The 19,871-nt window shown below is 40.7% G+C and overlaps 1 protein-coding gene across 1 annotated transcript; it reads right to left on the bottom strand.

Annotated features, from left to right (window-relative positions):
* Positions 1-642: 642 nt before the first annotated feature.
* ywhaba (tyrosine 3-monooxygenase/tryptophan 5-monooxygenase activation protein, beta polypeptide a) lies at positions 643-18,633 on the bottom strand. Its single transcript, XM_034082704.2, has 7 exons — positions 18,524-18,633; positions 12,033-12,193; positions 10,467-10,607; positions 5,182-5,305; positions 3,462-3,625; positions 2,431-2,526; positions 643-1,598 (listed from the first exon to the last, which is right to left on the bottom strand). Exons 2-7 carry the CDS (start codon positions 12,183-12,185, stop codon positions 1,542-1,544), a joined length of 735 nt encoding a protein of 244 aa, XP_033938595.1. The 5' UTR covers positions 12,186-12,193; positions 18,524-18,633; the 3' UTR covers positions 643-1,541.
* Between the last annotated feature and the right edge of the window lie 1,238 nt (positions 18,634-19,871).

The following is a 19,871-nucleotide window of genomic DNA, read 5'->3' as shown; positions in this document are numbered from 1 at the left end:
CATAAATCCAACAACTATACATTTCATCATCATACATTTTTCATAACTTTATTATATTGTTTGAGCTTGTTTAAAATAGAATTATCTTGCCATTTTAATGATAGACTTTTTAGGCGGTTCTGTAGCACGACATCTGAATGCTTGCAATGGTTTTGCAAAGCAACTTTTATTTGTCAGGCAGTTAGCTGATGCTCTTATCTTGATCCCTTTAGAGGAACAATGCCAAACTGTTATTTCTATTTTGGAAATGAGGAAGCAGGAAGTTGTCGATCCACAGACTGTTGCCCTCCCACCCCCTCGATGGTTGCGGTACATTTACACGGCGATAAATGACAGCTTGCATCTCGCCGGCGGATCAGCCCATTCAGCAGCGAGTGGAACTGTGTCAGTGACGGATATATAAGAAGAGTTTCGGGGTTGGAAAGGAGACGTACCAAATACGGTTCTGTGGTCAAGTGTCCAAAGCAAGCGGCAGCGGACTGAAGTGGCTTCACGTTAACGGACAACATCGACCAACCGCTCTCCAAAAGACAGATTTACAGTTGCACTCGAAAAATGTTTTACAATTTTACAGTTCTCAAAAAACGGAAAAGAACAGTTTGATTTGTTACACACAGAAAGAGGAAGAAATAGGCAATCAAATGAACTTCAGGGATCCACGGGAGCAGGCTTCTCCAACATCCAGGGAATGTTTTTAATACGTTTTCAGATCAGTTTCCGGACAGAATATAAATGGGGTTAGAAAATAATAAAAAATGCTTTACAGCAGGTTCTGTTTTAGATGAGTCAGTGTCACAATACAGCCTTGTGGACCCTTCTGTATAAACCTCAGCAGAATGGCACTGCTGCTCAAACACCCCCCCCCCCCCCCCCAGGATCTGGTGGCAAAGAGGAGGAAAAACTAAGCATCACAGTGTTTGTTGAAAATAAACAGACAGTTTAATAATTTCTTTTGTTTTGTTTAAGGTGGAATAAAACCAGCCGTATGCCGGTAACACTAAGAAAAGCCAAAAGAGAAGGGGGGTGACTACACGAGAGCGTTAACTCACTATAGGAGGGGGGGAGAGGGGGTCACTAAGTGCGTTAACTCATTAGATTTAGGGGAAGGGGGGCAGGGTACGACTATATATGTGCATTAACTCACTGGGGGGGGATTTGAAATGTTAGGAAGGGGAAGAACGGAGGAGGAAGATTAAACGAGGGAGGGGGGGAGGTGGGAGTCTAAGAGATTCATTTATTTCATCGTTTTTGGATAAAAAACCCTCCGTGCGTGCTATAAGGTTCACCATGGAGTGACCGGGGGGAGATGGAGTACTTTCTCTTAGCCCACCACCCCTATTTTTTGGATTTAAATATATATCTGTCTGAAGGTCAGGTGCTATTCATGCTGTTGGTTATACAGAAGGAGGTCGGGAGGCCGGGGGCTGAAAGAGGGGGGGAATGAACGGGCTGTATGTGTACGAAGAGAGGAAGAAGAGAAGAAAGAGATAAAAGGAGGAGTTGGGGGGGGGGGGGGGGGGGGTGTAACAGTGAAGTGCGCTCTAGTTCTCTCCATCCCCGGCGTCGGCGTCGTCTCCCTGGTTTTCTGATGTCCACAGCTGCAGGACAGAGACACATTTGAGCCAATCAGAAAACGCCACGTCATCATTTACTCAGACAGTTAAGTTGTACTTTATCTTATTTTCATCCAGATGGGACTCTTTCTAGGACTCTTTCTATCCCACGAGGAGACCAACACCATCATATGTTATTCCTCTGAGCTGAAGACCTCCATTGTTCATCAAAAACTGTTAACCCACGTCACCGTCTCAGCAGGTGACGAGCTCCCAAAGAACACACCGGAATGTGTTTAGGATCAAGTCAAAACTCACTAAAGCGAGCAACGTGCATTAATTACTATACCTAATTACTTGCAGAGTCTGCTAAGTATTAGCACCAAAGCCTTTACACTAACTGTTTACAGTGTGTTTACACTTAAGGCACAGCTTAAGATTTGTGTATCATTTGTGAATTCATTTGAGAGAAACTAAACGGTACTAAGAACTAGCGCGTGTGTGAGAGAGGGAAATGTGGGTTGGTATCGTAGAACATAAAGGTTATGTGTACTCTCCATCGTGTTACCGTGTTATACATGTGATGTCCACACACTGAACAGTTACAGGCCACTCCGGCTCGTTACACGTCAGAGGAAGAAGCTTTAATGACATTATGTACGAGTCCTCTCAACGTGAGCAGATGCTTAAACGATATGTGTTAATGTGATACATAAATGTGTATAGTATGAGCTGATGAAAACACTGCAGGAAACTGAATCCACCCACAGCTTGATTGACATTGTTTGTACACAACATCCCCTGTATTGTATACTCGAGGATGCAGCCCGTGAAACACATGTTGTGGGGCTGTACTTGTGTCCGAGTGTGTACTCACAGTGAGGTTGTCCCTTAGTAGCTGCATGATCAGCGTGCTGTCTTTGTACGAGTCCTCGTTCAAGGTGTCGAGCTCAGCGATCGCCTCGTCGAAGGCCTGCAGAGGAACAGAGGCGTTAGGAAAACATAATGCTCATTCTTTATGTCGTCCATATGGCCGGTTCGATGCTAATGTGCCTACAGAACTCGAGCCATGCGTTTCTTTATAGCTAGTCACACTTGTGTACGTTCTTTAGATCAAGATGAAGCTAAATGTGATTTAAATCTCTAGACAAATGTACACGGGTTCAATTAGAGTACGGAGACAACAGGAGACGAGCATCTATCCTGCAGCATTAGCATTAGCATCAGGCCCGCGCACCAACGCAGAGACTAACTTATGGCAACACAAAAGAAAACATGGGAGATGAGGAGGTGAGGAGATGAGGAGGTGAGGAGATGAGGAGGTGAGGAGATGAGGAGGTGTCAGCGTTCTGGCGATTTACTCGGAAGGCTTCAGTAGAAGCTGCTGGGAGTCACTAAGTGCCGGCACTAAGTGCGGCAAAGTACTTAGTGTGAAAGCGGCTACTGTAATCCCTTTATTAAAAAATAAAAAACTTAAAACCGCAGGTATGTTTGCTCCTATGAATGTTAACCAATCAAAGTGACATTTATTTTTCTTTACACCTTGTTGCCTTTTAAGATGTTTTTTTAAATACTAGCAATTCTTTGATTAAGTTGGATTTTTGTATTACCTTTGACCCTTTAGTAAGGTCAGAAGCAACAAAACAACGTTGCACTCACTTTTCCATTTAAGGGTTTAAGACATCAAATTGAAACAGACTCTTAGAACTTTTCACCCTAGTTGCACGTGTTCCCCTTACACAGACATAGGTCCTGAGAGTGAGCAAAGCAGTCTGACATGTTCGAACTGTCAGACTGCTTTGCTCAGCTGCTGGCGGAACATGGCTCCTCCTTTATGCCAGCTGTGCAGGAAGGCCCCCCCACCTTCAGTACCACACACATTAAAGCCAGGGTCTGAGGAGCACCCACCTGCTTGGCCAGAGCGCAGGCCTGCTCGGGCGAGTTGAGGATTTCGTAGTAGAACACGGAGAAGTTGAGGGCCAGGCCCAGCCGGATGGGGTGTGTGGGCTGCATGTCCTTCTTGCTGATGTCGAAGGCGTTCTGGTAGGCCTCCTGAGAGCTGTCCACCGTGTCTGCACAGAACAACACCTCAGCTTCACTTTATGGTCTCAAGTCATCACAACTGTCCCTACAAAACACTGTAACAGGTGTTATAGCCAAACTTAATATGAATGTAAACAATAGAAGAAGAAAGAAAATGTCTTGGCCGATTTGGACAATTTTGGAGTGTATTGGGGTAATTGAGGATGCTGAATCCATTTCTGACCATTCCAGGACCAACAATGGCAGGAAGTGGCCACATACATGTACTCTGTGGGCTGATTTGAACTACAAGGAGAATTGTTGCGACCATTGGATATAGAGAGCACAAGATGACAATTATTATCTCTACTGTGGACAATTTTCAAATAAATAGGAAAACTGTCCAAATGATCCAGAGTCTCCTAAATCTTCCAAATCGACCCAAAATGTATGAAAATCAGCCCACCGAGAGTAGAAATATCGACATTTTCTTTAAAAGACCGATATACTACAGAAATAGTATATTATCGTAGCAGAAACATATATACACATAATCTATAGTGGTGTTTATAAAAAAAAGGTATCCTAATACCGAGATGACATTATCTACTGGGCAACTATAGGAAGATGTGCACCATTAGAGATTCTGCAATACTGATTTGAGCAGACATGGAAGAGACATATTCAAATCAGTATAATCTGTCCAGTTATTTGTCAGCTTTTTGAAAATAAAATAGGAGAAAGACCTACAGCATGACCTGGTGAAAACAATCTAAATGAACAATCGGGACGGAAATGTTGGGATTTCCAAAGGGAGGTTCTGTGAATAAATTAAAAATCGAACCGAAAGAATTGAACTATTCATATTTTAGACTGCACTGTAACTTTTATCTTTTAATGTTTATTTTATTAGCTTTTCTTTTTAATGACTGATTTTAAATGCCTTTGTCTGAATGTCTTTCACTTTTGTAAAGCACCTTGAGTTGCCTGGTGCTGAAAGGGGCTCTATAAATAAACTTGCCTTGCCTTGTGTAAAAGTGTTTTATTTATTTTGTTAGGGTTTAAAATATAAAATAGTATAAATTAAAAGGCGAGTATTTATTTATATCTGAACCTGGAACAATTACAATTATTGTTCACCGGCATCATAAAGCCATTTTATTAATAAAAACAAAATAACCAAATGTGATAAGAAAGGGATGCTTATTTTAATCGGAATAACACTTTCTGCACCGCGGTATAAAGCGTAACCGTATATAAAATGACAAGTCCTGTGATTTCAGATATTTAAGTACTTTAGGAACATGTTCCAAGTGAAGCGTGAGGGTTGTATACATGGAGCTCCTAGCTCTAGGTAATAAAGAAGCCACTTTACGGCGAGCAATAAAACTAGTTACCTTGGTTTGTTTATTAAAAAGGAAATATTTACTTTGAGCAACACAGCAACTGACTTTAGCCACAACAAAGGACTGGTTTAAACTGTAACTGTAGCTCAAAGGAGTCTCCTAAATGATGGTAAGTGCTCCTATAAGACATTGCTATGTTGCTGACAAAACTAAAGTACTAGAACAACGAGAAAGGCTTTTTATTAGTGTCAAACACTCACTCTTCTTCGAGTCCCCAGAGGCCACCTCTGACAGGTATCTGAAGTAGTCTCCTTTCATTTTGAGGTAGAACACCTTGCTCTCCGCCATAGTTGCATTTGCAATGAGGAATTTTTCGAGCAGATCCTGAAACAGAAGCAGAAATATAAAGAACAGCAGAGTCACACAGAGCAGCCTGCCAGCGCACCAGTCAACGGGCAACTGGATTACAGACGGGGGTACTAATACATGTCAGGCCCTTCCTTTAACCATACACTGACAGGCCAATCGCCTCAGAGAATGGGGGTCAGGTCAGAACCATGGATGTATAAAGAGAACAGAATACAAAGTTGGAGGCGGGACCCCGTTCATTCTTATATACAATATAATAGAGGATATTTGCCCATAAATAAAAAAATGGAGCTTGAATTTTTTACTTATTTCATTAAAAATAACTGTTTACCAAAACATTGAAAGAAACATTCAATACAGAAAACTGTACACATTTATTATCAACTGATTAGAAGATTCTAACTTATTCTGTTCATTAGTTATGCCCTTTTTCCCCGGCAGTGTCCATGGGCGTCTTTTTGCGAGGAATTGTCATTTTTTGTCCTGCCAATTTTGAAGACTACACATGATATGTGACCGGCTCCATCGAAATCAGTCGCATTGACCCGAAGACACATTTTGAGTTGTATGCTCTGTTGGAAAGAGGAGATTCCTAGCTTTCTAATGATATCAGGATTGTTGTTGTTGTTCTCCACATATTAAGCGAAATATGTCACATTATATAATGACTGTCACCGAGTCCTCAGAGTTTCCTCTTCTCTGGAATCCATCGATCTGATTGGTTATTAGCAAATGATCAAAATACTACAGAGGGAAGATATTTTCTTTTGGATTACTGGTCTGGGGGAAGCTCGCGAGTGTGTGTGTGTGTATTTTTGCGTTTGTGTGCATTGTGTTTGTTTCCCGGGGAAAACACTGGCTGTTGTTGTGCCTGCTGTGACGTCAAGTTACTCCGTTCTCCGCTTGTTGTTATGCCGAAGCTTCAAAGTTGTATTTATCATCTGAATTTGCCAAAACAAGTTTAATATTCTGAAAGCCAAGACTTTGTTTATTTGAAACCAGATGAAAACAAACTGTAACGGACCCTGCCGTGTTATCTATGATTACTATACGCTTACATTCATAATTTCAGCCGGAGGGAGGCGCTACAAATATCATGGCAGTTCCTGTCCACAATCACACATGGCATGCTGAGCAAATTCGTCAGAATTTTCATCGACATCGTCCCCTTGAAGAATCAGCTCCAAAGCCTCAGCTGTAGTAAACTTCCTTGCCGTACCTCAGTTCACTTTCAAAACACTAAAAGAACGTATTCCAACTTTTATTTGGTTTTCGCGCGTGGAATTATACCGGCTCTTGTTTCAGGACACATAACAACGGAACTGACTCTGAATCAGACTCCGATTGGCTGTGACGGCATCCACTCAGAGTGTCCGATTCAGAAACGTGACGCTGACACTCTTTACGTCACAAACAAAGATGGTGGATGAGAATAGATCTATAAAACGATAAGCAATGCACCAGAATCAAGGTGAGACTATCCGCATCTTTTAAAACTCTACGCACATTCGTTTCACCGAAATAAGTAAACGCCTCTCAATGAAAAACTTAAGAGTTGTTTATAGCCGTGTCTGTAGTTTCAGAGGAAACGCACGGCATGTCTCTGGCTGAAACAGCTGAGAAGTTATGACGCTTTGAACACAACGTGATGTCGTATACGGCCCCGTGGGTCTCAGAGGGTTAACGCACTGGGTCCTTGGTTAACCTACATTTTTAATTCTATGCTAATTTACAGACGTCTCTTTCCCAATGCAAATCAATGGGAACATGTTTTTTTTGGCTTCAATGATATCACGGTGTAACATGGAAGTTGTAGTACTACCGTTTGGCCACTATGAACATTTGCATCAATGTCCCACTTACTTCCATGGGGCTTGGCTTCACCCAACAGAAACACACCTGTTTGCTAATGAGCTGCCCATTGATATCAGGAAGTCTACACATCTTGCTTTGCAGACCCACCTTTCCCCACTGCATGTGGGCAACAAAAAATCTTTAAATAGTTTGGCTTATCATTTTTTGTTTGTTTATTTATGCTTTAAAACACTAATTGTAAGACGCTTTGAATTGCAGCTTAATGAAATGTATAAAAAGATCTTAGTATTTAAAGGCTGAAAACAGCATAACAAGAAAAAAGCTACTCTACAAATAATTTCTACCCCATTACAAAGCAGAACTCAAATATATTGGGGGAAGAAACCTCATTTTAGCTTTCGGTCCAATCATCTGGTAATGTCAACCTTCATCAAGGTGACTGACATTCTTGTGTGCTGCAGATGAATCGGAGCTTCCTGCTGCTTTAAGGACAGCGTGTCTTCCCTCCCTTCATTCCTTCAGCACCACATCACTGCAGAGGCTTCCAGTTTGACCTTGAAGATATTATTAGAAGTTGGCACAGGCGCAAAAATGTGTCAGTTTTGACCTTGAGCAATTTCTGTGTGAGGGTTGCTGAGGAAGCTTCAATTTTTTTCAAAAGGCATAAACTGGTCAAAACCCACAGAGAAAATATGTTTTCTACCAGCATCTTGAGCATCATGAACTATAAGCAGCGGAGGAAGACCTTTAACACGGTCTTACCTCGCATCCTTCAGATCCTTTTACAGTATGTTAAGGCAACACTGACCATAAACACTGGGTAATTATTGTTTAGAGAAAATTCAGACAAATCATACTTTTGGTTATCATTAAATGTAGAGCTTTTAGTTTACAGAAAACTCTAGTGCTAAACTGGGTGCAGGTAGGAGGTAACTGAATTGTTTAAGATCATCTTTTATTTGGACGAATATAGAATATGGAAGGGAACCGGTCTGCCTTGAAGGAAAATAGTTTTGTTCTAAATCTAAAAGAGGCCACCTGCTGGTGTAGGGATTAAGGTTTTTGCAAACCCGTTTTTTGTTTCTGCAGAATTATAAATGGCTGGAGTGAGTCTTAAAACCTGTTTAAATAAGTCATAATTTGAGCATACAAGGTTTTGGATTTTTTTTCTCATTACATTCTCAAAATAATATCTGTTGCTTAACCTGTTTAGCCCTGAGCCTGTTTTTCAGGTCTCAGGCTCGAAAATGACATTCCCAGAACAAATGACCATATCTTCCCTTCTAAAAAGGGGGAAATTAATAATCTTTTTTCTCAAAGTAATGATAAACCTGTGAGTTGGATGTAGAAAAGTCAGAATCAATATAGATGTTTTTTATTTGAAAGAAAATTCAGATTGAACATGGTAAAAAAAACTGTAAATTACAGTGTCCGTTAAAAAAATATTTTTTACTTATAGTGAAAACTAACCTTTTATGATGGTATGGTAGACTAAAAGCTTTAGGAATCCAAAGTACAACATATAGTAAGTACCCTGTATCAAGATTGATGCAAAACAAGTGACATTTTACCTTTTTAGAGAGATTTAGCAAAAAAAGAGGTCATTTGGGTGGATTTTCCATATCTCTGGCCCCCCTTGGTCGATTTTGATGATTGACATCTCTTTCTAACCGTCAGAGCCAATGGAATCGAGGGAAAGTTGCCCATACACACACAGCTTACCAAATAAGGAGTGAGAGAGATGCGTAGAAAAACCGGAAGCTGCGCTAACCTCTGGTGGCTACCATTAGCAGCACATTTTTCTTCTCCGATTTTTGCATAAAAATGGAATTATGGATTATCAATAATGTTTTCAAAGTGACAGACACATTGCTATAACCTATGGATTAACCTTCAGCCACGTTTTTCTCGTTTTAATGCCATTGAACACGACTTTGGATCAGAATAACAGCTAAGGTGAGCATATATTTTGCTACCTAAAGCTATGTCGTGTGTTGTCTGTATTTGCTTCCCCTGTCTCGAGTTCTGATCGCTCAGTGAAGATCCTTATATTTCTATAATCTGTGAAATCTCAGGATGTTATCTAAGATTGTTTGTGCAGATCCAATAAGTATATCGATCAGTGTAGCTAGAGTTCTGTGCTAATGGCCTTAAGATTGTTTCGCTCATAGCTAATTCAGAGGCTTGGCACTAGCTTTGTGAAAAAAAAATCAGTTAGCTGAGTTTCTTCCCGTTACATGGATATAAAACATTCATAGTTAATTGAATATTAAGATGCCCTCAGACGCTGTTTTTCCCCCTGGTATCGGGGGTGCTGTGTAGAATAGGTTAAGAGATGTTTGCATTTTGTTTAACGATATCAAAAGCATCAGTACATCCCGACGGGTTAACATCCAGCTGCTAATCTAACAAATTATACGCCTTTCAGTGTTTCCCACAGATATGAAATGTACTTGCTACTTGTGGTAGCCGGGCACGAGGGGGTGGCTTTGTGACATGCAACATGTGACAAACAACAAATACGTGTGAACTTTAACAACATTTCTGTTGTTAGCAGACCCTTCACACGATAGCAGAGCGAACAGGTACAGGAGGCGTAGAGCGAGGGATCATTGTCCACTAGTTAATCGATCGCAGATGGCGTGCTGCTCGCGGACGGATAAAAAAAGAAAGTCTATGTGTGAGAAACCCTGCCTTTAGCTTAGCGTTGGTGACTTGGAGTCATGCGTGCGTGAGGTAGTTTGTTCATAGCCTCAAAAATCTAAAAGTGGAGAATATCCTGCTGAACTAAACATTTAGATATCATAAATATTTGTTGGCCAAAGACCTTATTTTCTGCAATATTGGTAAAATAAAAATTCCCCGTTAGCTTTTTGTTAAAGATTACAGGGAGATGCTAACTTTAAACATATGTCATCCCTCAACAACTTTCCAACAGCTATTTAGGCCTGAGCTCAGAAAGGCCAGACTCACAGGTTCATTTAACAAAACGTCTTCAGTCTCATGACTTCTGGAACCTTCATATACGCCTGCAGCCCACAGACACTCACTGTTGGCTGCGCCACTTGTGCTGCCTTACCAGCTAAGCACTCTCCTCCCTCTGCACAAAGTAAAGGCACCAAATATACCCATGTGGGTTGGGAGGACAAGAAAAGAAGAGTGAGAGGGAAAGTAAAGCTTTGTTTGACAGACCTAACAGCTGCCAGTGCTGCTGCTAGCAACGTTATTGTGTTCCATGTGTTCTCTCCTCAGCCAGGAGGATTCAGCTCTGGTGTTTTCTTCCGCCATTTTTATACCTTATATTCCACTTCATTTATTTTCCCTCCCCCTCATTCCGTGCCTCCCCCATCCCTCTCCGTACCAGCACGTCGTTGCAGATTTCTTGGAGTTCAGTCTCGATCTTCATACGGTATTCGCGAGCCATCTGCTGTTTCTTATCGTTCCCGTCCGTCTTCTGCTCGATGCTGGAGATGACGCGCCAGGATGAGCGGCGGGCCCCCACCTGATGGCAACAACAACCAAAACAACTTCACTCACGGACGACATCTGAGCGGCAAAGACACATATTTAGTAAGAGAGTAACCACGATAATAGGGCACAATTGCTATGTACTTGACAAATAAATAAGACATTATTTTAATTGTATTAAGTATTTGAAAGAAAGGTGGCTGTTTCTGTTATTGAAATGTATAAAGACTTAAATAAAAATGTATTAAAACATGTAAATGAAGATAATCCAATCTGACTCCAAAGACTATCTTTCTCATTCTAGCATTAGTATGCGATCATGAGCATCACTTGAGAGGAGTGTAGCTCATGAACTAAACAAAGGGACTTGCACCATGCTCATGGTCACAGCTAGGATGCACATAGTAGTCCTCAATGCTGGCAAACGGACGGAAAAGATCAAGTAAAGCTCTACGATAAAATGAGCAGCAGTGCTGGAAAACCTGAGGCTCCGGTTACGTAACATCTGCTTTAGAGAGAGAAAAAAAAAAATCATGAAAAACAAGAAAGATAGAAGTGCAGCAAATGTCAGACTACACATTATTTAAGGAGAGGCTACATTCGAAGATATTAACTCCCTGTAAATGCTCAAAATACATCAGGGGAAGGAATATTTGTTGTAAGCTATAATAGAAATAGGCAAGTCCTGTAGAAAGACTTACTAAACAGTAAGAAGGCATTTAATCAAGTGATGAGTCAAGAAAAGCCACACGTACAGTGGTTGCCCCTGACCACAGCAGAGTTAGGCCATGGCTTCAGACGCAGCTGTTTCTAGATGCTTTGGGTGTTAAATCAATCTCCTGAAATGCCTCATAGCTGATTATTATTACAATAGATCATGGAGCCAATATAAATGGATTAGTTATAATTCTTTCAACAAGTGTGCGTGGAGAGCGACTGAGTGAACTGCTGTATCACTTTGACCGCTGGCGGGTTTTTAGGCCACGAGCAGTCAATGGTCAATCTCCTCTAAACCCTGTATACTGCTCAGCTCCTTATTCATGCAAACCACTTACAATAACAGTTCTCTACTTTAACCCTTTAACTGGATCTGCATGGTTGTTGGCTACGGGGAATCTGTTTCTATTTCCATGGACTTAGTTTGCATTCATTTGTCTCAAACTAATTGTGTTTCAAACTCAAACAGCTAGTTTGATGTTAACTCATTCAACCATGTGAAATTATTATTTTCCTAAAAGAGGATATTAATATTTGTTATTCTTTAGCTTAGATTTAGGGAATAATTAACAGTTAAATAAGTTGATGTAAGAAAATGTTACAAGCCCTGTGTAGCAAAACGTTTTTAGACAACCAATAGCTCTATATTGGGAATCAAACCAATCCATGAGCTGACTGTACAGTTATAGTCTGAGCATAGATATAGGGGTAAAGAATTAGCGCCCTTAGAGGGATGCCATACCACGTTCTTGTAGGCGACAGACAGCAGGTTGCGCTCCTCGTTGCTGAGCTCTGGGACCTGCTCCGTCACCGCCTTCATGGCAGCCGCCATGTCGTCGTAGCGCTCGGCCTGCTCGGCCAGCTTGGCTTTCTGCACCAGGTCGTTCTTATCCATTTTTTAGGCTGCAGGGGGAAAGAGCAAAGGACACAAAGATAGATTTAGCTTTTGGATTTCAGGCGTTAAGGTTCTTATGTTACCAGCGGGAATATGCTAAATAAGGGAGAACGACCAAGAGAGGCAATGAGCGAAATGCAAGAGAAAGACCTGGTGTGTAGTATCTGAGGGAACATCATACAGGTAGAACAAGGCCTTTTATTGTGGCCAGCCTAAGGCACACCTGTGCAATAATCATGCTGTCTAATCAGCATCTTGATATGCCACACCTGTGAGGTGGGATGGATTCTCTCGGCAAAGGAGAAGTGCTCACTATCACACATTTTTTCAGATTTGTGAACAATATTTGAGAGAAATGGTTATTTTGTGTTTATAGAAAATGCTTTAGATCTTTGAGTTCATCTCATGAAAAATGGGAGCAAAAACAAAAGTGTTCCATTTATATTTGTGTTCAGTGTAATTACTCATCTACCACTGATACAATCCTAAAATCACTCACAGAATCAATTACAAATAAAATGCTCCAGTGAAGGTCTAACTGCACTTGATAAAATGTCAAAAACCTTTTCAGTTCCAGCTCCCAGTGGTTTCATCCCCGAGGGCTTTGTGCTCGCCAGATGAATCTGAGGGTCTAAGTAGGCCACAGTCTCGCCTCCATCTCCTTTTTATCTAAGCATCTCACAATGAATCCTCCTCTATGGGCTTTTAGCTTCCTCATTTACATATTTCACTTCTTGGAAGAACGTGTAAATCCCTTATTTCTACACTTACAACTGCTTGAGTACAAACTCAAACATGACGAGGTTAACATGTTAATACACCCACAGCTGATTCAGGATTTACCCTCCCACCTGGACACGTTCCAGTTTTAGATGCTTTGCGTAGTAACCACCCCTCCACTCGAGTGAAATTAACTCACCGCCCTATTGTGTTTTAAGTATCTTTCGAACTGAACTGACCTCTAACCCCCAAGGCAGGGGTTGAGTATTTTGCCTTCCTACACAGGGTAGAAAAGGTTTATTCTATGATAAATATAACAATAAAATATATTTTTTGCGATTTGTTTAGTTTTTGGTATCCATTACATCTTAGTATCAAAGCTCTTCAAGCATTTGCATTTTTTTAGAGTAGGTTTTACTGGCAAACACAAAATCTTGTATTTTTTTACAACATGGTTTTCAGTTTTGGAGTAATCTTAAACTGCCACGGATACCAAGTCCTAATTTTATGCAATATAATCCTCTGAAAGTGAAAAGAAAACCCAGCCAAATAAAAGCATTATTTTCAAGTAATATGAAAAAGAATGAGGAGCCTGTGGTCTGACTTCTTTGTTAAAATGTGCAATCATGTGTAGGGATAAGATACAATGTTAACATAATTATCCATCATCAAATCCTTTTGTACAAGAATGAATGATTGATGCTAATTTTGAGACTACTAAATCTTAATTTGGGTAAAACAATTGGAAAAGGTATTCAACCCCTTTGAGTTATCATGAAGCAAAAGTATCATCTTAAAATTGTGTTAGGGTTGGGCGCTATAGAGAACCGCAGCGACGCGCCCTAAAACCCGGAAGTAAGTTAGCCTTTTTACCACGTCCGGTTCCTTCGACAAAAAGCAAAGCAATTTCTCCATAGGGTTTTGTAAAATAGCTCCAAATAAGGTCTGTGTTTGACACACATTGAAGAGACGGATCACGTTTTGTTCTACGACATTAAATACAACAGCAGTGACCCCATTGGTGATTTTTGAAGAGGTTACGTGTCTGAGAAACGATGGTTGTTACCGAGTGGCTGAATAGGTCTACAGAAGTTGTCCAGGCCGTTTTACGTCATTACACCGAACACGTAAACACTCCTCTAAGTTAGTTTGCCCTGTTCTGCTTGAAAGCAAGTCCCTGCCTCCTGCAGAGTGTTCAAACAAATGCTTCAACTTGTACCATTTACAATCTGTGTGTTTGAATATGGATCTTAAGTTGGCGTGACGTTGAAGCAGCGACCCTGCTGTAGTTCCTTTATAGCATAACGTTAGCATTTTGCTTCTGGCGACTAGATTTATGATTCGAAATTATAAAAGTAGGATAGACATGTGGATATTATCCGGCTGAACAAAACGTGATCCGTCTCTTAAATGTGTCTCAACCACAGACCTTATTTCCATCTATTTTCCAAAACCCTATGGAGAAATTGCATTGCGTTTTTGACGAAGGAACCGGAAGGAGTTTACATCCGGGTTTTAGGACGCGTCACGGCGCTTCTCTAGAGGAAATGAAATATCAGCACATTGATTCAAGAACGCACTGTTGAACAAAATGACTAAGTGGGAAAAGGCAAAAAAAAAATAGAAGTCAAGTTCAGAAAATCGTATTTGTTTACGGCAATGCTGCTTTTAAAACCAGGAGATGAAACTCGTAAAGTATTATATTACGATTGAGGATTTCTAAAAGTTAAGAATATATCTAGTTTCATACTAGGATAGTGATATATTGCACAGCCCTAGATTCTGTAATTGGAGATGTCCATAACACCTTTTCAAATGGGAACACTGCCATTTTCCTGCCTATTGTTCTTTGCAAGAGGGCTGAATCTATTTTGTTTCAAGGGGACTGTGGGAACCAGCAACTTTCAAGTCCTGCCACAAATTCTTGATTGGACGGAGGTATAATATAACCACTCCAGGACATTTTTAGTTTTAAGCCTTTCCTTTATGGATTTGTGCTGGAAAAATAAATCCCCTAAGTCACAGTTCTCTAAAAAGACAGCAGGGACCTTTACTATTTGAAATGTGTTTTATTGCATTCATATCAAGGTGTCTGCCTTCACACACAGCTTCCCCACAGCCTGGCAGGCCACCAGCAGGAGCCATGCTGATGTGCAGGGCACGACCCAAGCACAATGCTCAAAAAGCTACTTTTCATGATCACTTTATAGATCCTTTGAAAAATTTGGAAGATCGCCCACCATTTCTTGCAGACACCAAGTATAACAAAGATATTGTAAAAAATGTTTTTGCCAGAAGTAGCTTTTTCTTTAAACTATTAAAGCACCCATCAATATTTATATCAAGTGTACATTGTCAGGTTTACTTCAAAGCCACTAGATGGCACAGAGGCTTGCGTGGCGATTATTACTCTTTCCAAATTCAAATAGTTGTACTCATACAGCTTCTATTAGTTATCTTACGTTTGACTAATGGTGTTAAATAAGTGTGCATATTTTGTTCACTACATGTCAAAATATTGCTCAGTCATTCTTTTTGCTCATGCTTGTCAGCTACTTGTAATTATCAATAAATCCCTCATTGGCCCCGAGCTATTTAAAAATCACTTGCCACTCTAGGGTTGAACAATATTTACTATTGCTCAATATTGTCAATCAGCACATGCTTAGTCATACTATTTATACAGTGGCATTCCTTTAATATGTCTGGTTGTAGCCAATGGGACATTTTGTAAACCAAGCAGGAATTATTTACTGACTATTTTTGTATAAATGTTTCATCAATGTAATTATTTGTGGTATTCAATTTGCTTGATTAACTAAATAGATACATTCAACAGCAGTGCGACTGATTGAACCGGCAAGTAGCAAATCTTAAAAAAGAACAAAAAAGTGTTCACACATTTGAACATGCTGCCACTCTATTGCACTTCCTGTGCTGTGCAGGGTCATTATAAGCCTCTCAGCTGGGAGCGTGCCAGTGGCACAGTGCTGATTCAAGGGGTGAATCGTAAAATCAATTTTCTGCTGATATTGAGTAGTTCCATTTGTTCACCAAAAAATAAAATTATGGGACCATTATAAATGCAGAAACCCATTTCCTCTAAAGAGGGACACTGATTAGGAAGAAACACCTAGATCGCTCTAAATCAAGGTTTTTTTTGGTTAAAATCATCCAGATAAAGCAATAGACAACACAGCATTTTTTAAAGCACCACACCAGTTGAAATCATGGTTCAGTGGAAACATGTTTTACAACAAATGTTTAAAATAAACTGTGCTAAATGACTAATGGCTCTATGTTTTCTATAAATATTAATATAACAATCATTAAGACCCATTTAAGCTAAAATGCTAAACTCTTGATAATTTGCTTACTTATCATGACAGAAATAATAATAAACCAAATGTATGGATATTAACTTTAGCTGAGAAAGTTGAGACAAATTCAGCAGCACCTTTCCAATACACATTATTTTATGAGGTATTGGTGCAAAATGGTTCACTTGCTGCTACATGTCAAGTGTGTCATTACAAGTTACAATATGCATGACCACATCATAGTCAAACAACCAGACAACATGGTGTTTTATTCTGTATGGAGTCATGGTCATGAAAACACTAATGATAAATAATGATGGAAAGCATGTAGGACGCTTTAAAGATTAACAGGGCACAATTTGAATCACTTGACCTGTTCATGTTCTCTCTGGTCTTTTGGCAGTCTCAGGTTAACTTACTTAATTCCTATAAAAAAAAATTCAGTGTACATGATTCTATATGTGGTCATTGATTTAATAAAAGTCTCCCAATAGTATAATGAAAGTGACAGAAATAAGCAAAGTGTTAATGCCAGGGAAACAGAGGTTATTTAACAGTGTTGAACAGGAAGTGAATCTTCAGCATGCTTCAGGCTGCATGTGACATTCATGCTGTGCTCTCATTTACACCACCGTGATTTACCACACATCATGGTACTATAATAGTATAACACTTAATAACATTTATCATATATAATCATAATTCAACAAAGTATGTTAATGTGACATATATATATATATATATTCATTAATAGAGTACCATTAATAATATCATTATACGTTATCCTGGTGTACACTGTATACACTACTGCTGCTATACATCACCGTCGTTTGATCATGTTATACGTCCAACAATTCATTTTTATAGCTTCCAACTTTTATTCTATTCCTAATTTAGTATTATTTCACTAATATGTTATATTTCTGCTACAGCCCATTTTGTAATTATGTCTATTGAATTGCCTTTACACCCGTATTTCCCCGCTGTGGATCAATACAGGTCCAGCCCTTAGTATGCGTTAGAGGCTAATCCGTTTCATTTTAGCATCCTGAAGTTAGCATTTAGCATCGTGTATCATGCCGCGTATTGCAGTCAGAAGTAATGAAGGGTTAGTTGACAGACGCATCAATCCGCACAACGGTTAGAATGAATCCAAATTGGTCTCTTCGGTGAGCTAAAATCATCTGGCACGACACCAACATTATTCTCTGAATTACCACTGATGTTATACAGCCATCTAACGTGAGCTAACGGCTAAGGTTAACAGGCTTATGCGCAACGAAAAAAAATGGGGTTCACCATCTTTAATAGACCCGAGATACACTGAACAGCCTAAAAACCAACCCCACGGTTAACATTTTCCCAATAAGCATTTAAAGCCATCAAGGGGGTGGATATTCTGGTTTGTAATAGCGTTTAGTCGGCCTGCCAACAGCTACGCCCTCCTTGTCGCATTCCCCTGCGGAATTTTAAGATGGAGAGATAGATTACCGCTAGCTGGCAACTAGCACGCTAACGGAACGTCACAGTACGGCCGCTGGCTTGAATCGTTAGCTTAGCTGACCCCGTTACATTATGTGCCAACGCCAAGATATTGGCTTAAATAGCTGGATAGTTCAATATGGCATTTTCTACGTCGTCACCGCTTTAATCTGTTGGCAAAATGATATCGAGCGAATTTAAAATGGTAGCCGCATTTGAGGGGGAAACTCCCGGGAAATAGGGAGGGTGTGTTAGCTTCACTACGCCATAACGGACCCGAGCTAGAGCCATCGTTATTAATCACGCTGCTGTTCGAATAACGGGACCCGATGCGTCGATTCCCGGGGTATAGACACATTACATTACAAGACTCTTAAAACATCGTGTTCTGAACTGGCTGTACTTTAGCATTTGAAGCTAAAAATGCTTCTTTCACGACGGCCTGGACAGCCGCCTCTAAGCTGTCAAAATGGCCAAACTTGGGTGCCGCTCGCTTCTCCCTCCCTACACGGTCACCGCGCACCATCATGCATGGCATCGACCGGAGTCTGGGCCTTTACAACTCTGCAATTCCCGTCACATTATGCAACACAAAGAGCTCTGGCAGCACAACGCCAGGTGTTCTGTGTGTTATTTCTCGCTATTTTATCCAGTGGTCTCGGCCTAAATCCTCGCACCCAGCCCCTAACCACAATAGGCACCTTCCGCCGCAGAGGCAGGGGAATGGGGCCACCGCTGGGTCTGCTGCTCCCCTCTAAAACAGTATCGTTACCCTGTATACAAAACAATAATCGAGTGATATGCAAGTGAACTCACATTTAGAGCGTGCAAGGAATCCCGATTTTATTCTCTAAACGATGGGAGTTTATCAAGCCGTCCTCCGCTCGCTGCTCAGGGTATTCAGGGCAGTACCACTTCCGCCTGCTCTGACACTTCCGCTTCCTCTAAACTCCACCCCTCCCCCCGCCAGTATCCATGGCAACCGAGCCAGGGGGTTTCCTGAGCATCTTTCAAGGGGCTTTGACGTCAGGAGGACCATGGCAACAGCTACAGGATGACGTGCGCCGCGGTCTCCGTGGCAACTGTCTCCATGAGGCCCGCTGCTGCTGTCGTATCTGAGTTCACCATCGAGTCAGCTGACACAGCCTTGTGTGGGTTACACTGATTTAATTTTTCTTCATATATTCCAACAAGCAGGTATTTTTCTCCCACTGCACCACCTACACAACCACTGCAAACCCTGCAACACCATCAACCATCCTACATTCATCTTTACATTTCTCTTGTGATTTCTACATGGTTGTAAGGTTCATTTATTCATCCTTTACAATAATGGTTGCACAATTATACGTAATTGGTTGCCCCTTCAAGCAAGCCTGTAAAATATATAGCCTACAAATATTACAATTTGTATAGCCATCATACAAAGACTTTGCTTTGACTCATTATTCTGAACTACACATTGATTGCACAATTTATGGCTGTGTTATATTGACATCATAATTGTTTAGATTGAGCCCACATCAGCATTGCTTTCATTCTTGCATTGCTGCCTGCAACCGTGAATGATTCCCCAGGAAAATGAAGGCTCTATTTAATTTAATTTCTATTTCTTAATTCGGAAACATTTGTGAATTTTACAAGGTTCATTCATCTATCAAGGATTCAAGGAGTCAAGGCTTGCCTTGTATTGTCATGTGCACAGTGCAGATATGGCAATTAAAAACTTAAAGGTGGGGTATGTAATTTATTTCGGAAATACTTTTTGGTATATTCCATGGAATTCTCTTAACATCCCGATAGCAATGAATATATTAAATGCTTTGACAATAAATACATAAAGAAAATGTCATCTGTGGAAGCCGTAGTACTGTGAAAAGCACGACCAAAAACGGCCCGGCTAAAATAACTGCATGGCCTACCTGCCTGTCAGCCTTCCATCTGTGCACAACCTTATCTCGTGCCCTCATTGGTTATGTGCGCGTTCGTTCGTGTGTGTTGGAGGAGGGGCTCTGTAAGGAAGTGGCCGATTTTCTCCAGCTGTGTATTTTCAAATTCTGCGCACTCGAGCTGGTTTCTCCAAAACTACCTACCCCACCTTTAAGTCCCACGCTCCTCCAACAGTGCAACAACATGAATCATTTTACAACTCAGATTTGCACAA

This window comes from Pseudochaenichthys georgianus, chromosome 5 (assembly GCF_902827115.2).
Source record: "Pseudochaenichthys georgianus chromosome 5, fPseGeo1.2, whole genome shotgun sequence".
NCBI lineage: Eukaryota > Metazoa > Chordata > Actinopteri > Perciformes > Channichthyidae > Pseudochaenichthys > Pseudochaenichthys georgianus.
Note: the sequence above shows the minus strand (reverse complement) of the source record. Positions and strands in the feature narration are given on the sequence as shown.

Excerpts from the sequence above, each read along its gene's own strand:
- ywhaba (XM_034082704.2), bottom strand. The coding sequence starts at position 12,185 with ATGGATAAGAACGACCTGGTGCAGAAAGCCAAGCTGGCCGAGCAGGCC. Across the intron at positions 3,626-5,181 it reads CTCTGGGGACTCGAAGAAGA|ACACGGTGGACAGCTCTCAG; the intron begins GTGAGTGTTTGA and ends TGTTCTGTGCAG. Across the intron at positions 2,527-3,461 it reads CCTGCGCTCTGGCCAAGCAG|GCCTTCGACGAGGCGATCGC; the intron begins GTGGGTGCTCCT and ends GTTCCTCTGCAG.